This window comes from Emiliania huxleyi, assembly GCF_000372725.1.
Source record: "Emiliania huxleyi CCMP1516 unplaced genomic scaffold EMIHUscaffold_3, whole genome shotgun sequence".
NCBI classification, from domain to species: Eukaryota; Haptophyta; order Isochrysidales; family Noelaerhabdaceae; genus Emiliania; species Emiliania huxleyi.
Genome location: NW_005199770.1, coordinates 1,784,190 through 1,803,351, shown reverse-complemented (window position 1 = coordinate 1,803,351; position 19,162 = coordinate 1,784,190). Strand labels below are relative to the sequence as shown.

Here is a 19,162-nt window from a genome sequence, read left to right as displayed (position 1 = left end):
AGCATCTGAAGAACGAACTATAGGATTTTCCCCAAGGAGTAGTCAGCTGATCCAGCACGGGCCGTAGGCCAGCCCTGGGCAAAGAAACCAGCACCTCATCAGTCTTCCCTGAGCGTCACAGCTCGGTGATCGCGCCGGCCGGACACCACTGTAACGTCCGTTCCGGGCATTTGAACGCGACCTTCGGGGGCAAAGACATGGGCTCTATGGCTCAGACTGGACTCCTCTTGGTCCCTTCTGATGCCCTAGGCCACACCTGGGCCTTACCTGGGGCTCTAGGGGCCGGGCGGGGTTTGCCCCCCGAAACTGGCCCGGAGGACCTTAAAGAATTTTACAACGAAGCGCTGGCACCCGAGACTGGCTCGCACTGGCACAAGAATTTGTGCGCGATGTCGTACTGCCGCCGAGTCCCCGCCTTCCCGCTCTCCGAAGGCGCCGCGCTGCTCGAGGAGACCGCCACGCGCTTGGCAGCCGAGGACCCACTCAGCGCCGAGGCGCTCGACGGACTCTTCTCCACGATGGCGTCGATCCGCCGCCACATCCACTCCAACCCCGAGCCGGGCTTCGAGGAGGTCAAGACGAACGCCTTCATCCGTCAGACGCTGCAGAGCCTCGCCGGGCTGGACCCAGCCTCGATGCGTGACTGCGCCAAGACGGGGCTCGTCGTCGATATCAAGGGCGAGGGTCCGCCAAGCGCGGCGGCGAGTGGGCTCAGGACGATTGCGCTCCGCGCAGACATGGACGCGCTGCGGATGACGGAGATGAACCGCTCGCTCCCGTACCGCTCGACCAACGAAGGCTATCTCCTCTGCGGCCACGACGGCCACATGACACGTCCATGACATGTCCGAGCATCTCCTCAGGCGTGCGGCCCATCTCGGCGATCTCTCGGCGATCTCTCGGCGATCTCTCGGCCATCTCTCGGCCATCTCTCGGCCATCTCTCGGCCATCTCTCGGCCATCTCTCGATCTCTCGGCGATCTCTCGGCCATCTCTCGATATCTCGGCCATCTCTCGGCGATCTCTCGGCCATCTCTCGGCCACCTCTCGATATCTCGGCCATCTCTCGGCGGGTCCTCCCAGGCGTGGCCCACCTCTGCGGCCACGACGGCCACATGGCGTCGCTGCTCGGCGCCGCGACGCTGATTGCGAAGCGGGCGAGCAAGCTGCCGGCGGGCTGCGCGGCGCAGCTCGCTCCTCCTCCTCCAGCCACTCCGAGGAGGGGCTGTCCACGACACGTCCAGGACACGTCCCGCAGGTGCGGCTCCTCTTCCAGCCTGCCGAGGAGGGGCCGGGAGGCGCCGGGCCGAGGGCCGAGGGGGGAGGGTTCAGTCTCGGTGCGGCCTCGGTGCAGTCTCGGTGCAATCTGGAGAGTAGGCGCCAAGCCGATGATCGAGGAAGGCGCGCTCGACGGCGTCGACGAGTGCTACGGGTGCCATCTCGAGATTGCGCCGAGATTGCGCCGACAGATTGCGCCGAGATTGCGCCGAGATTGCGTCGAGATTGCGCCGAGATTGCGCCGGGGTGAGATGAGGGCTGCGGGCGCCACAGCTGGCCCGCCCACGGCACGCCTCCAAAAGAAGAAACGCGGCGGCGGGCATCTCTTTTGTGTGTGTCTAGGTACCACAGCTGCGCCGCCCACGGCACACCTCTAAACAGAGAGATCCGACCCGCGCGATGGTTCTCTTTGACCAGGTACCACAACTGGCCCGCCTTCGAGTATGGCATGCTGCACGTCAAGCGAGGCGCCGTCATGGCTCACCCGACCTCGTTCAAGATCGTGGTGAGATATGGGGAGAGATGGGGAGCTATGGGGAGAGATGGGGAGATAGACCTGGAGGCAGCAGCAGCCCAGTGAGATATGGGGAGGGATGGGGAGAGATGGGGAGATAGACCTGGAGGCAGTAGCAGCCCAGTGAGAGATGGGGAGAGATGGGGAGAGATGGGGAGAGATGGGGAGAGATGGGGAGAGATTGGGAGGTAGACTTGGAGGCAGCACTGGTGACGCCTAGTCCCACACCTCCAGAGTCTCGAATCCGGTGTGGGTTCAGTTTTTGGGTGGTGTGGCAGCGAGCGCGCAACTCCACCGGCGCGTCCTCCTCCTACCCCTAGAGCCCACCCTCCCCTACCTCCACGGTACCCGAACCCACCCGACCTGCGGCTCGTTCCACGCGTCGAGCGTGTCGTCAGGTGACGGGCAAGGGCGGCCACGGCTCGCAGCCGCACGTGGCCGTCGATCCGGTGCTGACGGCGGCGCACATCGTCCCCTACCACCACGGGACCGAACCCACACTGGATTCGGTACTCTGGAGGTATGGGACTAGGCGCACATCGTCGTCGCTCTCCAGTCGGTGGTGGCGCGCGCTGTCGACCCGACCAAGCAGGTCTATCTCCCCATATCTCCCCATATCTCCCCATATCTCCCCATATCTCCAGTCGGTGGTGGCGCGCGCTGTCGACCCGACCAAGCAGGCCCCTCTCTGCGGCGTGGCGAAAGACACACGGCTGATTTCGGCTCACCTCTCCTCATCTCTCCTCACCTCTCCTCACCTCTGCTCACCTCTCCTCACCTCTCCTCACCTCTCCTCACCTGTGCTCTCCTCGGCTCACCTCGGCTCACCTCGGCTCACCTCTGCAGGCCGTCTGCAGCGTGACGATGATCCACGGCGGCGAAGTCTCCAACGTCATACCCGACCAGGTGGAGAGAGCGATCTCCCCAGATCTCCCCAGATCTCCCCAGATCTCCCCAGATCTCGACCAGGTGGAGAGGGGGCCGAGATCTCGGCGAGACCTCGGCTCATCTCGGCTCTATCTCGACCAGGGGAGGGGCGCCTGCAGTCATTCGCCCACAGCATCAGTACGCTGCCATCTCGGATAGGGGCGCCAGGAGCCCGTCCAGACTGCTATCTCGGCTGCCTCGCGGCTATCTCGGCTATCTCGGCTGTCTGCTGCGGCACCAGCAGCCCGTCCCATGTCTCCCCATATCTCCCCACATCTCCCCATATCTCGGCACCAGCAGCCCGTCCCATGTCTCCCCAGATCTCCCAGATCTCCCAGATCTCCCCAGATCTCCCCAGATCTCCCAAGATCTCCCCAGATCTCCCAAGATCTCCCCAGATCTCCCAAGATCTCCCCAGATCTCCCCAGATCTCCCCAGATCTCCCCCTATCTCGACCAGGTGGAGATGCAGGGCACGCTGCGCGACCTCGACCCGACCGTCTGCGAGACCATGTACCGGCGCGAGATCGTCGCGGGCGCGTGTGCGGCCGGCGCATCAACAACTAGCCGCGAATGGTCCTGATGGAGCCGTAGGCGCGTACGCGAGATCGTCGCGGGCGTGTGTGCCGCCTTCGGGGCGAGTGCCACGGTCGAGACCTTTCCTGGACCTTTCCTGGAGCCTTCCTGGACCTCTCCTCGAGCCTTCCTGTAGGCGAGTGCCACGGTCGAGCTCGAGGGCGCCTACCCCGCGGTTGACAACCACGCGGCGCAGGCCGGCGCCACAACCCAAGCCCTGGCCCAAACCCAGACCCAAGCCCGGCCTCTGCCCCTCTCCCAACCCCAGACCCTCCCAACCCCAGACCCTTCCCCACCCCGAGCCCTTCCCCACCCCAAACCGCGACCCTACCACCCTCCGACAACCACGCGGCGCAGGCCGACGCGGTGGCGGACCTCTCCTGGACCTTTCCTAAAGCCTTCCTGGACCTTTCCTGGAACCTTCCTGCAGGCCGACGCGGTGGCGGACCTCGCCCGCAAGCTCCTCCGCCGCGAGGAGGCGGTCTCGGAGGACGGCCTGCCGATGATGGGCGCCGAGGACTTCTCCGAGTTCCTGCACAAGGTGCCGGGCGCCTTTTGGTTCCTCGGCGGCAACGAGGAGAAGCTCAACGGGTGGGCGCGGCTCGGCGCCGCGGGCTCGCGCTCCAACTGCATGTGCCACAACACCGCCTTCGACTTCAACGACAACGTCTCGCCGATGGCCGCCGTCTTCTTCGTGCGCCTCGTCGAGGAGCGGCTCGGCTGCTCCCTGTACAGCGAGGCGGAGCTCCCCTTCCCCCTCCTCGAGGCCGACGGCGCCCCGGCTTGGGAGGGCAGCGGCGCGAACGGCGGCAAGAAGCAGCCAGCGGGCCCTATCCAGCTGCCCGCAGGCAAGAAGGCGAAATGAGACAGCCCAAAGTGCAAAGAGCGAGCTCGCCGCCCCTCCGGCTGCCCGCGTACGATTTGTTTTTATCACGTCAGACATCATTCTAGCCACTATAGTCCGATCCTAGGCGTTATTTCGCCCGTGCGCCGTGGCAAAAACTTGACCGCGCGCGTGAGAAAGAAAGAAGTGCCATGAGAAGAGTACTGTACGTGCCAATGGACAGAGGAAGATGTGAGAACCCGCCCCTAGACGCTAGAGCGACGCGATGGCGCACTTGCTTAGCGCGGCGCCTGCCTGGGGAATAGGGAGCAGGCCAGATGGTTCCTCAGAGTAGCGCGAGCGCAGACGGGGACGGCGATCAGCAAAGTAGCCCAGAGGCGGCACCCGACTCCAAGGATACGCTGAAGACGCTGAGGATAGCGCATGTCGCTGCGCTGAAGGAAGGGCTCACGCTATAGGGTGCTGGATGAGGACGGGTACGATGCACTAGCCCCAGCCGTCGGGGGGGTGTTGCCGGCGCTGGTAGATGATCTCTCGGAGAAGAGCAAAGTAAAATTCTCTTTTGAGCTAAACTTCGATGTTAATAGAAACAAGCGAAGGCACACACAACATGACTCGGGACAGCCAATGATTTGGAGCGAGATGTCCCCGAAGACCTGCCGTCACTCATTCAGACGCTCGAGACAGGCACGGGGCCTTCAAGCGCGAAACCGCTTGTCCAACGCAGCGTCACGCCACAACAGCCAGAGCTGCAGCAGTCGCACCCCGAGCTGCGCGCACGCCTTGCTCTGGGTGCCCACAATGCGGCGATTCCGATCCCGGCAAGGACATGTGCTCCTGCTGCTTGCCCGTCCGGCCGGCGCCCGCAGGGGCTGGAATCCCACAGACTTTCCCCAGGCCTGTCCTGCGGCAACGCCGTGCGACTGCACAGGCTGGGCCACGTTGGACTTTTGCATGTACGGCTGGACGGGCCCGAACCCGAATCGCTGCTATCACGAATGCTGCTGCCCACACTACTACACACCCTCGCCACCAAGAGCACCCGCACCACCAAGGCCGCCGCCCTCGCTGCCGCCGGTGCCCTCGGCGCCACCGGCGCTGCCGCAGCCGCCATCATTGCCGCCGAGCTCCCCGACGAGCTTCGAGCAAGTAAAGGCTGCCTATCTCGGGTACTGGTTCGACATCAACGGGCTCATCTGGTATCCGCATGACGGCGTCTACGCCCGTGGAGGACGCGAGTGTCTCTCAAAGTGTTACCACGATCCGTCGTGCGTCGGCATCACGACGAGCAGCGCTGAAATGAACGTCTGCTCAAGATCGCGGTGCCACTGCTACCGGCTGCAGGCAGATCGTGCGGAGTGGTTCAGATATGAGTCGCGAGGGCTTTACAGGCTCTTTGAGCCTAGCCCGTACGCAGGCAACCCCAGCGATGCTGCCGAGCCGAGCCGCCGTCGCTGGGTCGGGCCCCGACAAATTGGTACTGTCGACGAAATCAGCAAGTCGTATCGGACCTGGTCAGCTTACATCAAGTACGACGACCCGACCAAGTGCATGAACTCGTGCGACGGAAGCACGTGTCACGCGCGAATCCCTTGGCACAGCTGCGCCGAGACGGCGGCCCTCGGCTGCGACTGCTCGGGCTGTTGCGAGATCGGGGGCGGCATGATGCTCGCGCGCGCACCGCCAACCGCGCCGCCTCCGCCACAGGCGCCGCAGGCTTGCGTAGCGTGCGACGACCGGCCGTCCGAGTACATGGTCGAGCACGGCCTTGACTGCGCAACGTGGGACTACCTGCCTGCGCCATGTGGCCAAGGGACGGCCAACCACTTCAGCCGCAACAAATTCTGCCGCCGCACGTGCTGGGCACTGGGCAGGCCTCACATCTCCTCCCAAGACACCACGGCGGGACGGCCACTCTACGATAAAGCACCCGACATTTGCTGCGAGTTGCCGCCTTCGCCCCCCATGCCTCCGCCCTTGCCACCGCCCTCGCCGCCGCCGCCGCCTTCGCCCCCCTGCAGACGGTGCAGCGACAAGCGGACCACGTATATGGTGCAAAACGGCCTCCACTGCTCCACCTGGGAATTTGGTATAGGCTACTGCCGCGTCAGGAACCCCAACTGGGTAGCAAACAAGTACTGCCAGCGCTCGTGCGCCGCGGCTGGGTACGGCTACGACGGCGACAACTGCTGCACGTTCCCGACAGACTACGCGAGGCAGGCTGCCAAGTGCACTCGCGACGAGCTCGAGTCGCTCGTTCTAGAGTCTGTCGCGAGCGGGGAGCCCGTGGCACCGAGCATGCTTGCTGCATGCCCATTATGGTGACCGCCAGTAGGAGACTGCACTCTGCACTGGCGGTCGTGCTCTTGAACTGGATGAAAGCCGTCACTCGCCCCGCCGCCGCCGCCGCCGCCGCCGTCCCGCCGCCACTGCCGTTAGAAGTGTGCCGGCTGTTTGGACTCGCGGGCCGGATCAGCCGGAACATCTCGATCGATTTGGAGTCGAACGGCGCCACCATCCTGCACGTGAGAAGACCTGCGCGCTGATCGGGGCCGCAGCCATCTTCGCCGTACTGCCTGAGTAGTAATACTGGCCTCGGTCTGAGCGCGGGCGCGGGCGCGGCGGCGCCCGTGGCTACCCGGACAAGATGTGAAACCAAATTCAGAATCAGAATTTCCTGTCTTGCGTAAATAAAGTGTCACGCCGGCTGCCGGCTCGTGCGCCCGCTTTGCACGGCCGGGGTCGTCGAGGTTTCTACGATGATGTTTCACTTCAGCGTCGCCTTCTCGCTCGGAGCTGGGTCCTTCTTGACCCCCTCCGCCGATGCGATCGGGCGTGGATTGAGCGCATCCTCAAATCCTCTGCCGCATCTTCTGCCTCAGCCTCGTTCCCAGCCGCTTCCGAGTCGGTATCCTATACCGGACCGCGGTGAGACCACGCCGCCCCCCGCGCCCGCCCGCGCCCGCAGCGTGAACACATACGCGCGTCCCTCACCGCACGGAAACATACGTGCCGGCCGCGCGCACACAGCCTCACATGCAGCGCAGTCCGCATGCCCGCGCCCTGGGTCGCCGACGACCCGGTCGGGCGGGCTGAGCGGCCGCAGTACACCATCAGGCAGGCGCGCGACCACCCACAGCACGCCGCAGCCCGCCGCGCAGCCCTGCCAGCCAGCCTGCGCTGCACAGCACAGTAAACAGGCGCATAGCACAGTACATCACACAGCACACACCGGCGCGCGCGCAACAACGCAGACGCGCGCGAGTATCCAACACGCACACGCGCACAGCACGCGCGCGTCGCACGCCAGCGCAGCGCTACACACAGAGCACACTTCCCATCAGCAGCAGCAGGCCTGCCACAATGCACACAATGCGCGCACAGCCACAATGCGCGCGCACGCACTCCCCCCTACCGGCGCACGCATTGGGCGTCGCCGTGAGCAACCAAGCATCCCAAAGCTGACTTGTGTGGCTGCTTGTGCTGCCTGCTCAATGCTGCTTGTGCTGCCTGCTCAATTTGAGCAGGCAGCACAAGCAGCCACACAACCCAAAAGCTCTGACTTGTGTGGCTGCTTGTGCTGCCAGCCCGGGGGAGCAGGCAGCACAAGCAGCCCCACACAGCATAAGACATCTTACTGCAAAAGAGGCATCTCGCTGCACATTCTCGCTGTGCATCCCGCTTCATCTCGCCTAACGTCGCCTCACCTCGCCTCATCTCGCCTCATCTCGCCTCACCTCGCCTCATCTGACATCTCGCCTCACCTCGCCTCATATCTCACTGTGTGGAACGGGCTAGCTCAAGGTTGAGCGTTAGATTGTCAATGGAGAATGGCCGCGTTCTCGCCCCTTTCCTGTACGCGTGGGTCTCAGAGGACGAATGCGCACCGGATCTTCGAGGACTTCAAAGTCGGCCGCGCCCCACGGCTATCCCGCCGGCTCTCGAGTGTCGCAGCGCGACGCGCTTTACCCCTCGACTCCGCGCTGCGAGTCGATTGGGAGACGACGCTCGGCCACCGCCAACTCCACCCTGACGTGACGCACATGCGCCGAGTGTCCCCCCCGAGGGTGTCCTTGTATAGTATAGTTGGTTGCGAGTTAAAAAAAGCCCGTTCCGCACCCGCAGCCAGCACCAGTACACATGCCGTTCTGGTGCCCCTCGGCTGGCCAGAGGACGACTCACAATCGGAAAGACATCACGAGGGGCCGTATAAACGGTGCCGCAGCGGCCCGGGACACTAACAGTGAGTTGCTGCCACTCGCCCGGCCTCCTCCCCCTCGGGGTCGCCCGGAAAGTGGGCTTGCGCACCGGCGCCCCCCCCAGCACGCCGACCCGAGGTGTACCCTCCGGCCACCTGGGAGGGGAGCGCTCTCCCTTTTTGGCCCATTGGCTTCACCATGATGGATACGGAGGTGGCCAGCCCTTGGTTGTGCACCTGCGGCGCGAAGAGGAGGTGATCTCGGCGGACGACGGCCATGCCGAGAGCGGGCGCAGCGCGGAACAAGAGGGTGCGCAGCGCGTCGCGGCCGCGCACTTGGGAGCCGGGGGGATGGCCGGAGGGGGTGGGACGCCTGCTGTCCTCGAAGTTCCCATCCGCATACGCAAGCCGAGCCGCGAACAGTGACAAACGAACGCAACCTGCCCCCTCGCTGGTTTCTCATCGTGTACGAGAGCCGGGGGTTTTCTAGATGGGGCCTTTTGCACTTTGCGATGCCGCGTGGGGGGCTCCCCACCTGCCCGTGTCCGGGAGGAGATATGCGATGGTTGCCCCCCCTCTTGCCCCACATCACATTTGTGTTGTGGAGAAATTTACCGTACCTTACCTCACGGCATCGTGCGATAGAGCATGAAGAACCACGGCCGCTCCAGCCTGAGCCCTCCCGCCGCATCATACGCTTCGGCCGGGCAGGCCAGCGGCACCTCGGGCTTGGCGCCGCCGTCGGCGGGCGTCCGCATCAGCCACTGCAGCGCCTGCTGCGCCTGCGTGTAGTCGAGTGCGCCCTCGCCGCGCGCGTCGAAGGCGGAGAACAGCATCTCGGCGTACGCCTCGTTGAAGCGGCCGGCGTCAAAGTAGCGGGCCGGGTAGAAGAGGTCGCCAATGCTGAGGGCGTCAAAGAGAGACGAGAGGCGATCGCGCGCGTCGCCGGCCAGCCGCGGCGCCCCCGCCGCCCCCCCCTCCCCCTCCTCGCCGCCCGACGTCGCCTCTCCCTCCGCCTCCTCCCCGCCCGCCGCCCACGCATCGGCATCCGTATCCACCTCCTCCGCCGCCCCTCCGGCAGCCGCGCCTCTGGCCGACAGCCTCGCGCCGAACTCGTCGGCAAAGCCTCGCTCCAGCTCACCCCACGCCACCCGCCCGTCGCCGTCAGCGTCGATCCGCAGAAACGCCGCCCGCACCCGAGCTGGCGGGCCAGGCCTCCGCGCTACCGCCCCCCCAAGCGCTACCGCCCCCCCAAACGCAACCGCCGTCGCCGTCGCTGCTGCCATTGCCGTCGCTGCCGTCGCCGTCGCTGCCGCCGTCGCCGCCGTCACCGCCTCCGTCGCTGTTGCCGCCACCGCCTCCGCCGCCTCCCCCGTCGTCGCCTCCGCCTCCGCCTCCGCCGCCGCCGTCGGCAGCGGCGGCGGTGGCGGGAGCAGCGCGGCGACCGGCGTCGCCACCGCCACCGGCACAGTGCAATCGCGCCCGATCGTGCTCGCCAGCGCTGCCGCCGCCGCCGCCTGCGCCGCCGCCGCCTCCCGCGCCGCCGCCTCGACCGCCGCGCGCGCCGCGTTGGAGCGCTCCGCCATCTTGGCCTCGACAAACTCCCCTACCGACACCGCGCCGCACACCGCGCCGCACACCGCGCCGCCTGCCCCGCCCGCAGCGCCGGGCGGCATGCTGGCGCGGCCTAGCGCGAGGCGCGGCGTGGCGCGAAGGAAGTAGGGCGCGGAGAGACGCAGGCCGCTGCCCTGCGCTGCGACCTTGTGCGGCAGCGGCCGGATGCCCCGCACCTGGGTGGGTCCGGGTCCTGTGGGGTAGGGAGGGTGGATTCGGGTACCGTGGGGTAGGGGATGCTCCGCACCAGCGCGGCGAGGGACGAGCCGGCGAAGAGAAGCGCCTCGTCCGCATGGAACCTTCTCGGAACCTTCTCGCAACCTTCTCGGAACCTTCTAGGCGAAGAGAAGCGCCTCGTCCGCCGCCATCGACTCCTCGATCGCCTCGAAACGGCCGCAGGGCAGCTGGACCTGGCAGGCCGAGATCTGGCTGAGAGATGGCCGAGAGAACGCTTCGGCACGGCCGAGACTGCAGGGCAGCTGGACCTGCAGGCCGGCGGCTGTTGCGCGCGGCGCCACCGTCACCAGCCCGAGGTCTTCGTGCGGAGGAAAGTCGACGCCGGCGCTGTACCGGTGCACGCGAAGCATCGAGGCGCTGTACGACCGATCGCAGACTCCCAGCCCGTCGCCCTCGCCGCCGCCCTCGCCGCCGCCCTCGCCGCCGCCGCTGCCACGTTCGCCGCTTCCACCGCTGCTGCCACCTCCGCCGCCACCACCTCGGCGGGCGCTGCCACCGCCGCCGCCGCTGCCAGTGTCCTCGCCGCCGCCGCCGCCGCCGCCAAGCAGCGCCTCGTCTCTGACAAGCTGAGCCAGCGCTGCCCCGCCCTCGCCGCCCTCGCCGCCCTCCGCCGCTAGCTCCTCCAGGACCGCCACGGCGACTGCGTGACACGCCTCAGCGCACTCAGCGACCGCTTGCAGGGCTGCCGCCGCCGGGCCGTCCGCTTTGGCCAGCGCGGCGGCGGCGCAGGCGGCACGCGGGTGCAGCTCGAGGAACTCGCGGCCTCGTTCGCGAGAGTAGCCGCACCGCCGGTCGTGAGCAGACCGGTCGCGAGGAGGAATGTGGGTGCTGCGAGACGCCTGAGGGCATCCGTCCCACTGCTGCGTGGGTGGTCCCGCGGGCGGCGGAAAAGGCGGCACCGGGTGCCTCCGGGTCGTCAAAGAAGGCGGCACAGCGCTCATACATGGCCGATGCGAGGTCGGTGGACTTGAGGCGGACGCGTACAAAGCCATCGGCGCGGAGAGAGGCGGCCGCGCGAGCGGCGAAGCCTGGCGCGGCCGCCTCGAGCACAGCAGGCGCCTCGACCGGATCGCTCGCCGGATCGCTCGCTGCCATCGCTGCAAGAACTGGGCCGCAGCGGGGAGGGGGGTGCTCTGATCCCCAAATGTGCGCTGGCCAGCGAGTCCTCTCCCCCCGACGCCAGCGCACCAGCGGCCAGATTGACATTTGGGGGTTTCTTTTTACCTGTGTCGAGCGAGACAGGGAGGATGTGGCCTTGAGTTATGTGTACGCCAACTCAGGGTGTGTGGCAGCCAGCTGGCTGTGTGTCTTGTGAGCTTGTTTGTGTCTGTGAGTCGCTCATGCGTGTCGTCATCATCTGTCCAGCGAGCGTCCACCCATACCGCGTTGGTGTCCAGTCCGAGCCTGGCTGTTCTTCACCTTTCTACCTACCTACCTAGCGAGTGTCGTGAGAGAGAGTTCTTTTGTTTAAAATCTTTTTAGAGTGGAAAATAGGGCAATTTCTTTTTCTCGCTCTCGATGTCTGCCCCACGGGTCCTGGCTGAGTGCGGGTGAACCTTCTTTTCTACCAGGCTAGGATTGAGAGCAGCGCTGCTCTCAATCCTAGAAGTCGAAGGATTGTGAGCAGCAGGCCTCGCAATCGTAGCATCTCTGTGCGATTGTGAGCACCCACGCTCGCAATCCTACATACATCTTCTAGGACTAAGAGCAGCTCCGCTCCCAAGGTGACTGGTGACGCCTACGACTACTACCAGCGCGCTCGCAATCCGAGCAAGGTCTAGGGTTGCGAGCAGCTTAGCTCACAATCCTGGCAACATGCCTCCGATTGCGAGCAGGAGCGCTCGCAATCCTACGAGCTACGTCTTGTAGGACTATGAGCGGCTGCGCTCACAATCCGGTACCAAAGATCCAAGGACTGCTAGTTGGCTAGCAGGCGCACAGAGGGCGCTCCCAATCGCTCCAGCCGCGAGCGCTTGTGAGTGAGCGCGCCGGGAGGATCTCCTCACAATCCAAACAGTGCTCGCACCGATTGTGCGAGGGGACCCGCGCGCAATCCTAGAAGTCGTAGGACTGTGGGCGGTGTCGCTCGTAATCGGCGAAAGTTCTAGGATTGCGAGCGCTGCTGCTCGCAGTCGGAGGCTTGTCGCTAGGATTGTGAGCCAAGTTGCTCGCAACCCTAAGGTAAGGTAAGGTAAGGTAAACTTCTCCACACACACGAGGTGGTGGGGCAAGGGGGGGCAACCCTCGCGTCTCCACGTCTAACGACAGGAGCCCCACGGCATTTAAAGTGCAAGGCCCGGTGCGCGTGGTACGCGTGGGTGAGCGGTGTGTGTGTGTGTGTGTGTGTGTGTGTGTGTGTGTGTGTGTGTGTGTGTGTGTGTGTGTGTGTGTGTGTGTGTGTGTGTGTGTGTGTGTGTGTGTGTGTGTGTGTGTGTGTGTGTGTGTGTGTGTGTGTGTGTGTGTGTGTGTGTGTGTGTGTGTGTGTGTGTGTGTGTGTGTCACGTCACTGCATCCTCTGCCGGTTCCTCCCGTCGCCTCTTCTTTGTTCGAATGTTTTTCAATCCATCCTTCACGAAGCCCTCCCATGTAGCTAGCGTTCTTTGCGAATGTCTCGAGATGGCCAGCAGGCGCTGTCTGCTCGCGGCCTGTGCGGGCCGCTCGTCCTCCTCGCCCTTCTTTCGTCCTCCCGTCCCTCCCCTCCACCATGGCCTCCTCGGCACTTCCTTCTCTATCCGCCTCGCCCTGCCTTTTCGTATCGTGCCGTTCGCCCTCCATTCGGTGACCTCCATGGCTGTCCGCCCCCTTTTGGGTGGCGCTCTCGATACCGTTGCGTCAACCTCGACGTCGCTGTCGCCCTCCCCGTCCCCGCCGTCGCCCGTGCCTCGGTTCGCGTCATTGGTAGCGTTTCCGTTGCCCCCTCGTGCTCCGCCGTCGCCCTCTCTGCTCGGGCCGTTCGCGATTTCGCTCCTAATGGACCCCCTGCCTTCCTGACCTTACCACCGCCCCCGCGACTCCCGCTCGCCCGACGCAAGACGACCCTCGCAAACGACCCTCGCAAGCGACCCTCGCAAGCCCTCGCCGACTCCCGCTCGCCCGACCGCAATGGACGCGGTCAAGTCCGTGCTCGGCGCGCGCGACCACTATTCCGTCCTCGGCGCTCCGCGGGACGCCGCCGCCGCCGACCTCCGCCAGCGGTTTCTGCGCACGTCTGTACGCGTGCACCCGGACAAAAACGACCATCCGCAAGCGACCGACGCTTTCCGGCGCGTGGCGGAGGCGTGGGAGGTGCTCGGTGACACGGACAAGCGGCGCCGGTACGACACTGACCTCCGACGCGGAGGAGGAGGGCTGCCTGGCTCTGGCGACTGCCCGAGCAGCAGCGGCCAGCGCGCCGAGAGCAGCATGAGTGCCGAGGCGGCGTTCGCCGCATTCGCCGCGGCGGCGACGGCGGCCTTTGCGAGCGGCGGCGCGAGCGGCGAGTTTGCCGAGGTCCTGCTGGCCGCACAAGCCTTGGCCCACTCCCGAGGCGGCGGAGGCGGCGGCGAGGCGCAGATGATCGCCGGTAGCGGCTTTGCGCTGTCTGCCGGCCTCGAGACGGCCGCCGCAGCCGCGAACGCCGCTGGCTTCACCGGCGTCGGCACGGCGGCGCATCGGGCGGGCAGCGCCCTCCGAGTCGCGTCGCAGGTCGAGGTTCAGCCGAGACGTGGCCGAGAGAGGGTCGGCCATCGAGACATGGGGAGGATGTAGATCTAGAGATGTAGATCTAGAGGGCCGGCCATCGAGACATCACCGCCGAGATCTCGACCCGAGATGGAGCTCGCAGCGCTCCCCGAGTCGAGGTCACGCCGTGGCTGCGACACGCGGCTCGAAACCGCGACGATCCGCCTGCTGACGCCGCCACCGCCGCCGAGCCCGGCTCACCCAGACCGCTGCTCACCCCACGCGGTCCCTAGGTGTTGGATAGCATACACACCGTCCGTGAAGGGCTCCTAGGCATCACCTGGTCCACGGCAGACGGACACACAGCCTCAGCCGGCCCGGCGGGCTCCCGAACAGAGCCCGTCCACAGTCTTCGATTGCCCGCAGGCTGCCGCGGTCGGCGCCTCCTGAGTAATTAATTAGCCGAGATTAGCCGAGGTTGCCCGCAGGTTGCCGCCGTCGGCGCCGCGGTGGCCACCATCCCCGAGGTGCGGCAGGCGCTCGAGGACACGGGCGAAAAGGCGAGAGACCGCCCGAGATGCATGGCCGAGAGATGGCCAAGATAGCCGAGATTGGCCGAGAGTAGCCGAGGACACAGGTGCGAGGCGGCGAGCAGCCTTGCTCGAGCTCACTCTCGCGACTTTAGTCATTCATGTCTGACTGCCTGCGTTGGCTTGATGCTCCGGAAGGTGAGCAGCGCATGGAGCGCACTCTCGCGGCTAGAAGTCAACTGACGCCTTCAGCAACGAGCGGTACTGACTGCTGTTCCGTACCTCAAGGTGAGCAGCGCATGGAGCGCACTGCTCGAATCGCTCGAGACTTCCTACCTCTCCGCCGCCCACCCGCCGCCGGGCGCGGGCGGAGCCTACCAGGTCGCCGCGAGGTCAAGAGATTGCCTTGTGTTCTCGCCCGCTGTGGTCGCACCCCCTTCACCCTCGGTTTTCCCCTTCTGACCCGCCGCCCTTCTTGACACCCCCTCCACTGCCCCTTCACTGCCCCCCCCCCCCCCCCCCCTCTCGCCTTAGTCCCACCCCTCCCCCTCCCTCGCCAGGACGTGCGCCTCGAGAGCCTCGACCATGCGCCCGCACGCGCCAAAGTCCAAGGCGGCGTCTCTGGCAGATGCAGCCGAGATGCCGCCGAGATGCCGCCGAGATGCCGCCGAGATGCCGCCGAGATACAGCCGAGATGCAGCGTCTAGACCCCCTCCCGCCATGTCCGGGACGCGTCTCTGGCATCTCCATAGGAACCATCTCCCGCGTCGAGAAGCTCGCGCAGCACTCGCACGCCGCCGGGCGGTATGGCTGGGAGGGCGAGGAGGTCTGGGTGGCCGACGGCCTGCGCGGAATTTTCCGCGTCCACTTCGCGCCGTGAGCGAGTATGGGCGCTGCCTGGGAAGGCGGCCGCTTTGGGAGGGGGGCGCTTGTTCGACTGGCCGCTCGCCCGAGCATGACTGCGACAGCGACTGCGGCACCGGGGACTGCCTGGGGTTGTCTGTGGCCGTGTATGGGTGTACGAAGTACGTGCTTTTCTTTTTTTGTGCGAGAGCCTTTTGTTGTGAAATTCTTTCTGTGTCCAACCCCCTTCTCGCCCCCCCCCCCCTGGCTAGGGTGCTCACAGGGCCCAAAAAAAGAAAGGAAAAAAGAAATGGGAGAACCCCGATCGCAGCACTTCGTGTTGGAGAGTCGAGAAATTGAGATTGTGACTAGGAGGGAGGGAGGCTGGGGATTCTCAAAGGTATACCCTTGGAATGGCCGGATCCAGCCTTAAAGTACGAGATCGCGCGAATATGCGCATACAGGCTGACACAACCCCCCTCTCTCTTTTCTCCCAGTAAGCTATAAGCACGTACGTACAGGCTCAAAAGCAACCGCACAGCCAGCCTGGCTAGCTCAAAAGGGCCGCTAGCTGGCAGTCGAGCGACCGGGACCACCCCAAGAGCACCACTCTCACGAGACGTGCGTCCCTCCTGTTAGTCGCGCGCCTTCCTCTTTCGCGAGCTACCCCCCCTCTCGGGGCACTGGGCACCCAACATGCAGACGGGCGCTGGCCCCGGATTCATACGGGCGATGCTCGCGCTCCTCGTGCTCCTCGTCCTCCTCCTGCGAGCTTGCAGCAATCCCGCTCGCCTCTCGGCGGGGCCGCCGGCAGAGCGCAGCGTAGAGTCTATGAACCTGTGCATAGCGTTGGTCGAGCCAGAGCTGGCCAAGACAGTGCTCAACGAGGTGCTCGGCTCGATTGTCCCCTCGCGCCTTGTCGTCGCGCCAGACAACACAACAGGTCGCACGTGGAGCGGACCGCCGATGAGCAAGGAGTGCTTGCTCGCCTGCGCTGAGGCTGCCAAGCAGGACCTCTTCTCGCATGCCGGCAGCGTGCTCTCCGGCCTGTGGGGCGGCCGAGACATCGGCAGCGTCGTGGGCTCGGCGGTGGGAGACGTCATGTCGCGGTGCAGCGAGGTGCAGACGCTGCAGAGCCTGGGCGGCACAATCGTTGGACTGGACGGGCTTGAGGTGGACAGCATACAGACGGCGGACGCGATAGGCATGTGCAACATCTTCAACAACCGCTTCAACGTGACGGGGCACTTCTCGCTCCGCGTCGGTGACGGCAGGCAAACCTGGCAAGAGTCGCTGGCCTCGCATGGAGCCGGTGGCGGCATCGTTGAAATGAAAATCGCGGCGCGATCAGATTCCCTCTGTTCAGTCAAGGAGGAGGAGGTACCTGCCGCCTCGATGCACCTGGGCCCCTTTGCGCTCCTCGCGCGACTTTGCAACGCCACGCTGTCGGCGGACTTCTCGCTCGAGGTGGAGGGGTGCACGATGCTGAGCATGAAGTTGGCCGAGGTGTCGGTCGGATGGGACGCTGCTGATTTGGGCAGCCACGACGGGGAGGACCTCTCAGCCGACATCCCCTTCCGCTCCTTCCACGTCGGCCCCATGCGCAGCCTCTCCAAGGCTGAGATGAGCGGTGCGAATGCGACTCGTGGCGACTTTAGCCTCGTAGTCGAGGAGGAACTCGCCGATGAGACCACCGAGAGCGGCGCCTGGTGGTCGTCGCTCTCCTCCACGCTCGCCGGCAGTATCGACGAGCGCTTCATCCGGCCGCAAATCGACTCAAGAGAGCACACCCCTCGCCCCCGCCAGCTCGCCACGTGTTTCAATCGACGCCCCCATAACCTCTTCCGCCGCCACCTTGCCGCAGACGCCCAGACGGCACTCAACCAGCTACTTGCATTGCGGCTGCCGAGGCCGATGCCAATGCTACCAGCGCTGCAGCACATCCTCCCCGGCTGCGAGCTCTACGACACGATGGAACAGTTCGGGCCGCCCGGAAAGATTGCCGCGTCGGGCTTGCAGGTGGGCGAGCAGGTGACCGGTAACGTGGTTGTCGGGGCGACCGAGGTCGCGGGCGATATGCTGTCCGGAGATGTGCTGTCGGCGTCGGGAGATGTGCTGTCCGCGACCGGCGGGGTGGTCGGCGTCTTTGGCGACGCCCTGTTCGGGCCGCGCGGGAAGCAGAACGCCACCCGCCTCACGTCGCGGGACCTTGGCTCTCCTCACGTCGAGACGCCGTGGTGGATGGGCTTTGGTTGATATAATGCACACCTCCGGAGCCTCTAGAGAGGCCTCAGGTAGTCTCTGCACTCTGGGCCTCGCCTCGGCTCCGGGACTGACATATCAATTTTTTGTAAAACCCCCGAACCGACACTTCACGGCAACCATGACCCAACGACGACGCGTCGCGACCCCCGCACGACATGCCTTGCACCGTACCTGCCTCGCCGAGTCGTCGCGTCACACAACACACTCGTCTCCTCTGCTTCCCGGAAGATCCATGCTCGCTCTCGCCCCCACGGCGCGGCTCAGCAGCCTGGCTCGCGCGGACGGCCGGTGATCGTCCAGGTTCGCCGTCGCGAGCAGCTCCGCCTCGGTACTACTCTCTACACGACTCAACGCGGCCTCCACCTCCGCCTACCCGAGCGCCCTCTCCTTCACCCTCTCCCACCAGCTCTGCAGTCTCGACCCCCACCCGCCGTCCCCGGCGGCGACCGTCGTCTCGCGGTTCGCGACGTACACCTCGAGCGCGCGCAGCGTCGGGTAGTCGCGCGCCACCGTCGGCGGGAGCTCCCCCACCAGTGCCTGCAGCCGGACGCCGAACTGCATCGCCGCCTCCACGTCCAGGCCCGCGTCGGCAAGCGGCGTGTCGGGGTCGACGCCTCTGAGCAGCTCGGCGGCCAGAGAGCGCACCGCGGCGGCGGCCGCCTCGCCGCGCAGCAGCATCGCCGCCTCGATGGCGCGGACACGCGCCGCAACCGCATCGACCAGCTCCGGCGTGCAGAGCGTCTCACTCGCGGCCCGCGTCGGAAGCACGGCAGCGCCTTCTGCGCCGCTCTGCACGCTCACGACCTCAACCGGCAGCGGCGGCAAGCCAGCGCCCGCTGTGGCTCGCTGCAGCGGCGGGCCGCCGGCGGGGCCGCCCCCCTCCCCCGCCGCTGCGGTCTCGGACCCCTCCACGCCCGCCGCGCGCCCCTCCTCCGTTTGGGGGAGGCAGCGGACGAGCATGCCGGCAAGCCCCGAGGCGGGGCGCAGGTCGGCGCGCTCGCTCCGGGGGGCGACGAGGTCGACGAGGACGACGCGCACCGGCGCCGCGCGCTGCAGCTCGCGCGCAACGCGGCGCGTGGCGTCCGCCCACGCGTTCAGCCCGACAAAGACGAGCTCTGCACACGCGCGCTCGTCCGACAGCCGGAGTAGCGCCTCGAGCGCCGCGGCGGGCGGCTTGCCCCCCTCGGGAGGAAGGCGCAGCTCGACCGCGTGGCCAGGGAGGTGGGGCGCCAGGTCGCGGTACGCGCCCGCCGCCGCGTGCGCCGTCGGGAGCACGCACACGGTCAGCAGCCGGCTCAGCGACAAGGGCGCACAGTCCATCAGCGGCACGACCGCCGCGTCGAAAGAAGGGTGACTCCAGCCGCCGCCGCCGCCGCCGCGATCCGCGCCTTCGTCGGTGGCGGCATGCCCCGCGCTCAGGAACTCTTCCATCGCGGCGGTGGCGAGCGGCACCCGGTTCGAGATGGTGCGCGCGGCGACGTCAAAGTGCGACCCGCCCACCCGCAGCCGCCGGCCCTCGCCGTACTTCTCGACGCGGTCGTCTGGCAGGGCCGGGAAGACCTCGGCGAAGAAGGCGGCGCGCTCGCTCGAGAGGATGAGCAGGTTCGCGGGCGACCCGCTGGCGCCGGCGGCGGGGCCGGCCGGCGCAAACGGCCGCACCTCGCGCGCCCACGTGTC

General features: G+C 66.3%; 5 protein-coding genes across 5 annotated transcripts; 2 read left to right on the top strand and 3 right to left on the bottom strand.

The window, feature by feature from the left end:
- Nucleotides 1–389: 389 nt before the first annotated feature.
- Nucleotides 390–4,159, top strand: EMIHUDRAFT_95635 (hypothetical protein; the record flags this gene model as incomplete). Its single annotated transcript, XM_005775421.1, has 8 exons — nucleotides 390–834; nucleotides 1,378–1,432; nucleotides 1,696–1,783; nucleotides 2,191–2,301; nucleotides 2,639–2,698; nucleotides 3,179–3,294; nucleotides 3,431–3,434; nucleotides 3,725–4,159. 8 exons carry the CDS (start codon nucleotides 390–392, stop codon nucleotides 4,157–4,159), a joined length of 1,314 nt encoding a protein of 437 aa, XP_005775478.1.
- Nucleotides 4,160–8,375: 4,216 nt separating this feature from the next.
- EMIHUDRAFT_447790 (hypothetical protein) lies at nucleotides 8,376–9,307 on the bottom strand (the record flags this gene model as incomplete). Its single annotated transcript, XM_005775420.1, has 3 exons — nucleotides 8,967–9,307; nucleotides 8,758–8,794; nucleotides 8,376–8,573 (listed from the first exon to the last, which is right to left on the bottom strand). Exons 1-3 carry the CDS (start codon nucleotides 9,170–9,172, stop codon nucleotides 8,376–8,378), a joined length of 441 nt encoding a protein of 146 aa, XP_005775477.1. The 5' UTR covers nucleotides 9,173–9,307.
- Nucleotides 9,308–9,958: 651 nt separating this feature from the next.
- On the bottom strand, nucleotides 9,959–11,282 carry EMIHUDRAFT_447789 (hypothetical protein; the record flags this gene model as incomplete). Its single annotated transcript, XM_005775419.1, has 4 exons — nucleotides 9,959–10,126; nucleotides 10,198–10,360; nucleotides 10,751–10,950; nucleotides 11,087–11,282. The coding sequence occupies 3 exons, from the start codon at nucleotides 11,280–11,282 to the stop codon at nucleotides 10,286–10,288; spliced, it is 471 nt and encodes a 156-aa protein (XP_005775476.1). The 3' UTR covers nucleotides 9,959–10,126; nucleotides 10,198–10,285.
- A 1,878-nt stretch (nucleotides 11,283–13,160) lies between these two features.
- Nucleotides 13,161–15,281, top strand: EMIHUDRAFT_432143 (hypothetical protein). Its single transcript, XM_005775418.1, has 5 exons — nucleotides 13,161–13,871; nucleotides 14,336–14,407; nucleotides 14,666–14,758; nucleotides 14,938–14,989; nucleotides 15,130–15,281. The coding sequence occupies exons 1-5, from the start codon at nucleotides 13,290–13,292 to the stop codon at nucleotides 15,255–15,257; spliced, it is 927 nt and encodes a 308-aa protein (XP_005775475.1). The 5' UTR covers nucleotides 13,161–13,289; the 3' UTR covers nucleotides 15,258–15,281.
- A 2,573-nt stretch (nucleotides 15,282–17,854) lies between these two features.
- EMIHUDRAFT_308411 (hypothetical protein) lies at nucleotides 17,855–18,163 on the bottom strand (the record flags this gene model as incomplete). Its single annotated transcript, XM_005775417.1, has 1 exon — nucleotides 17,855–18,163. The coding sequence occupies one exon, from the start codon at nucleotides 18,161–18,163 to the stop codon at nucleotides 17,855–17,857; it is 309 nt and encodes a 102-aa protein (XP_005775474.1).
- Between the last annotated feature and the right edge of the window lie 999 nt (nucleotides 18,164–19,162).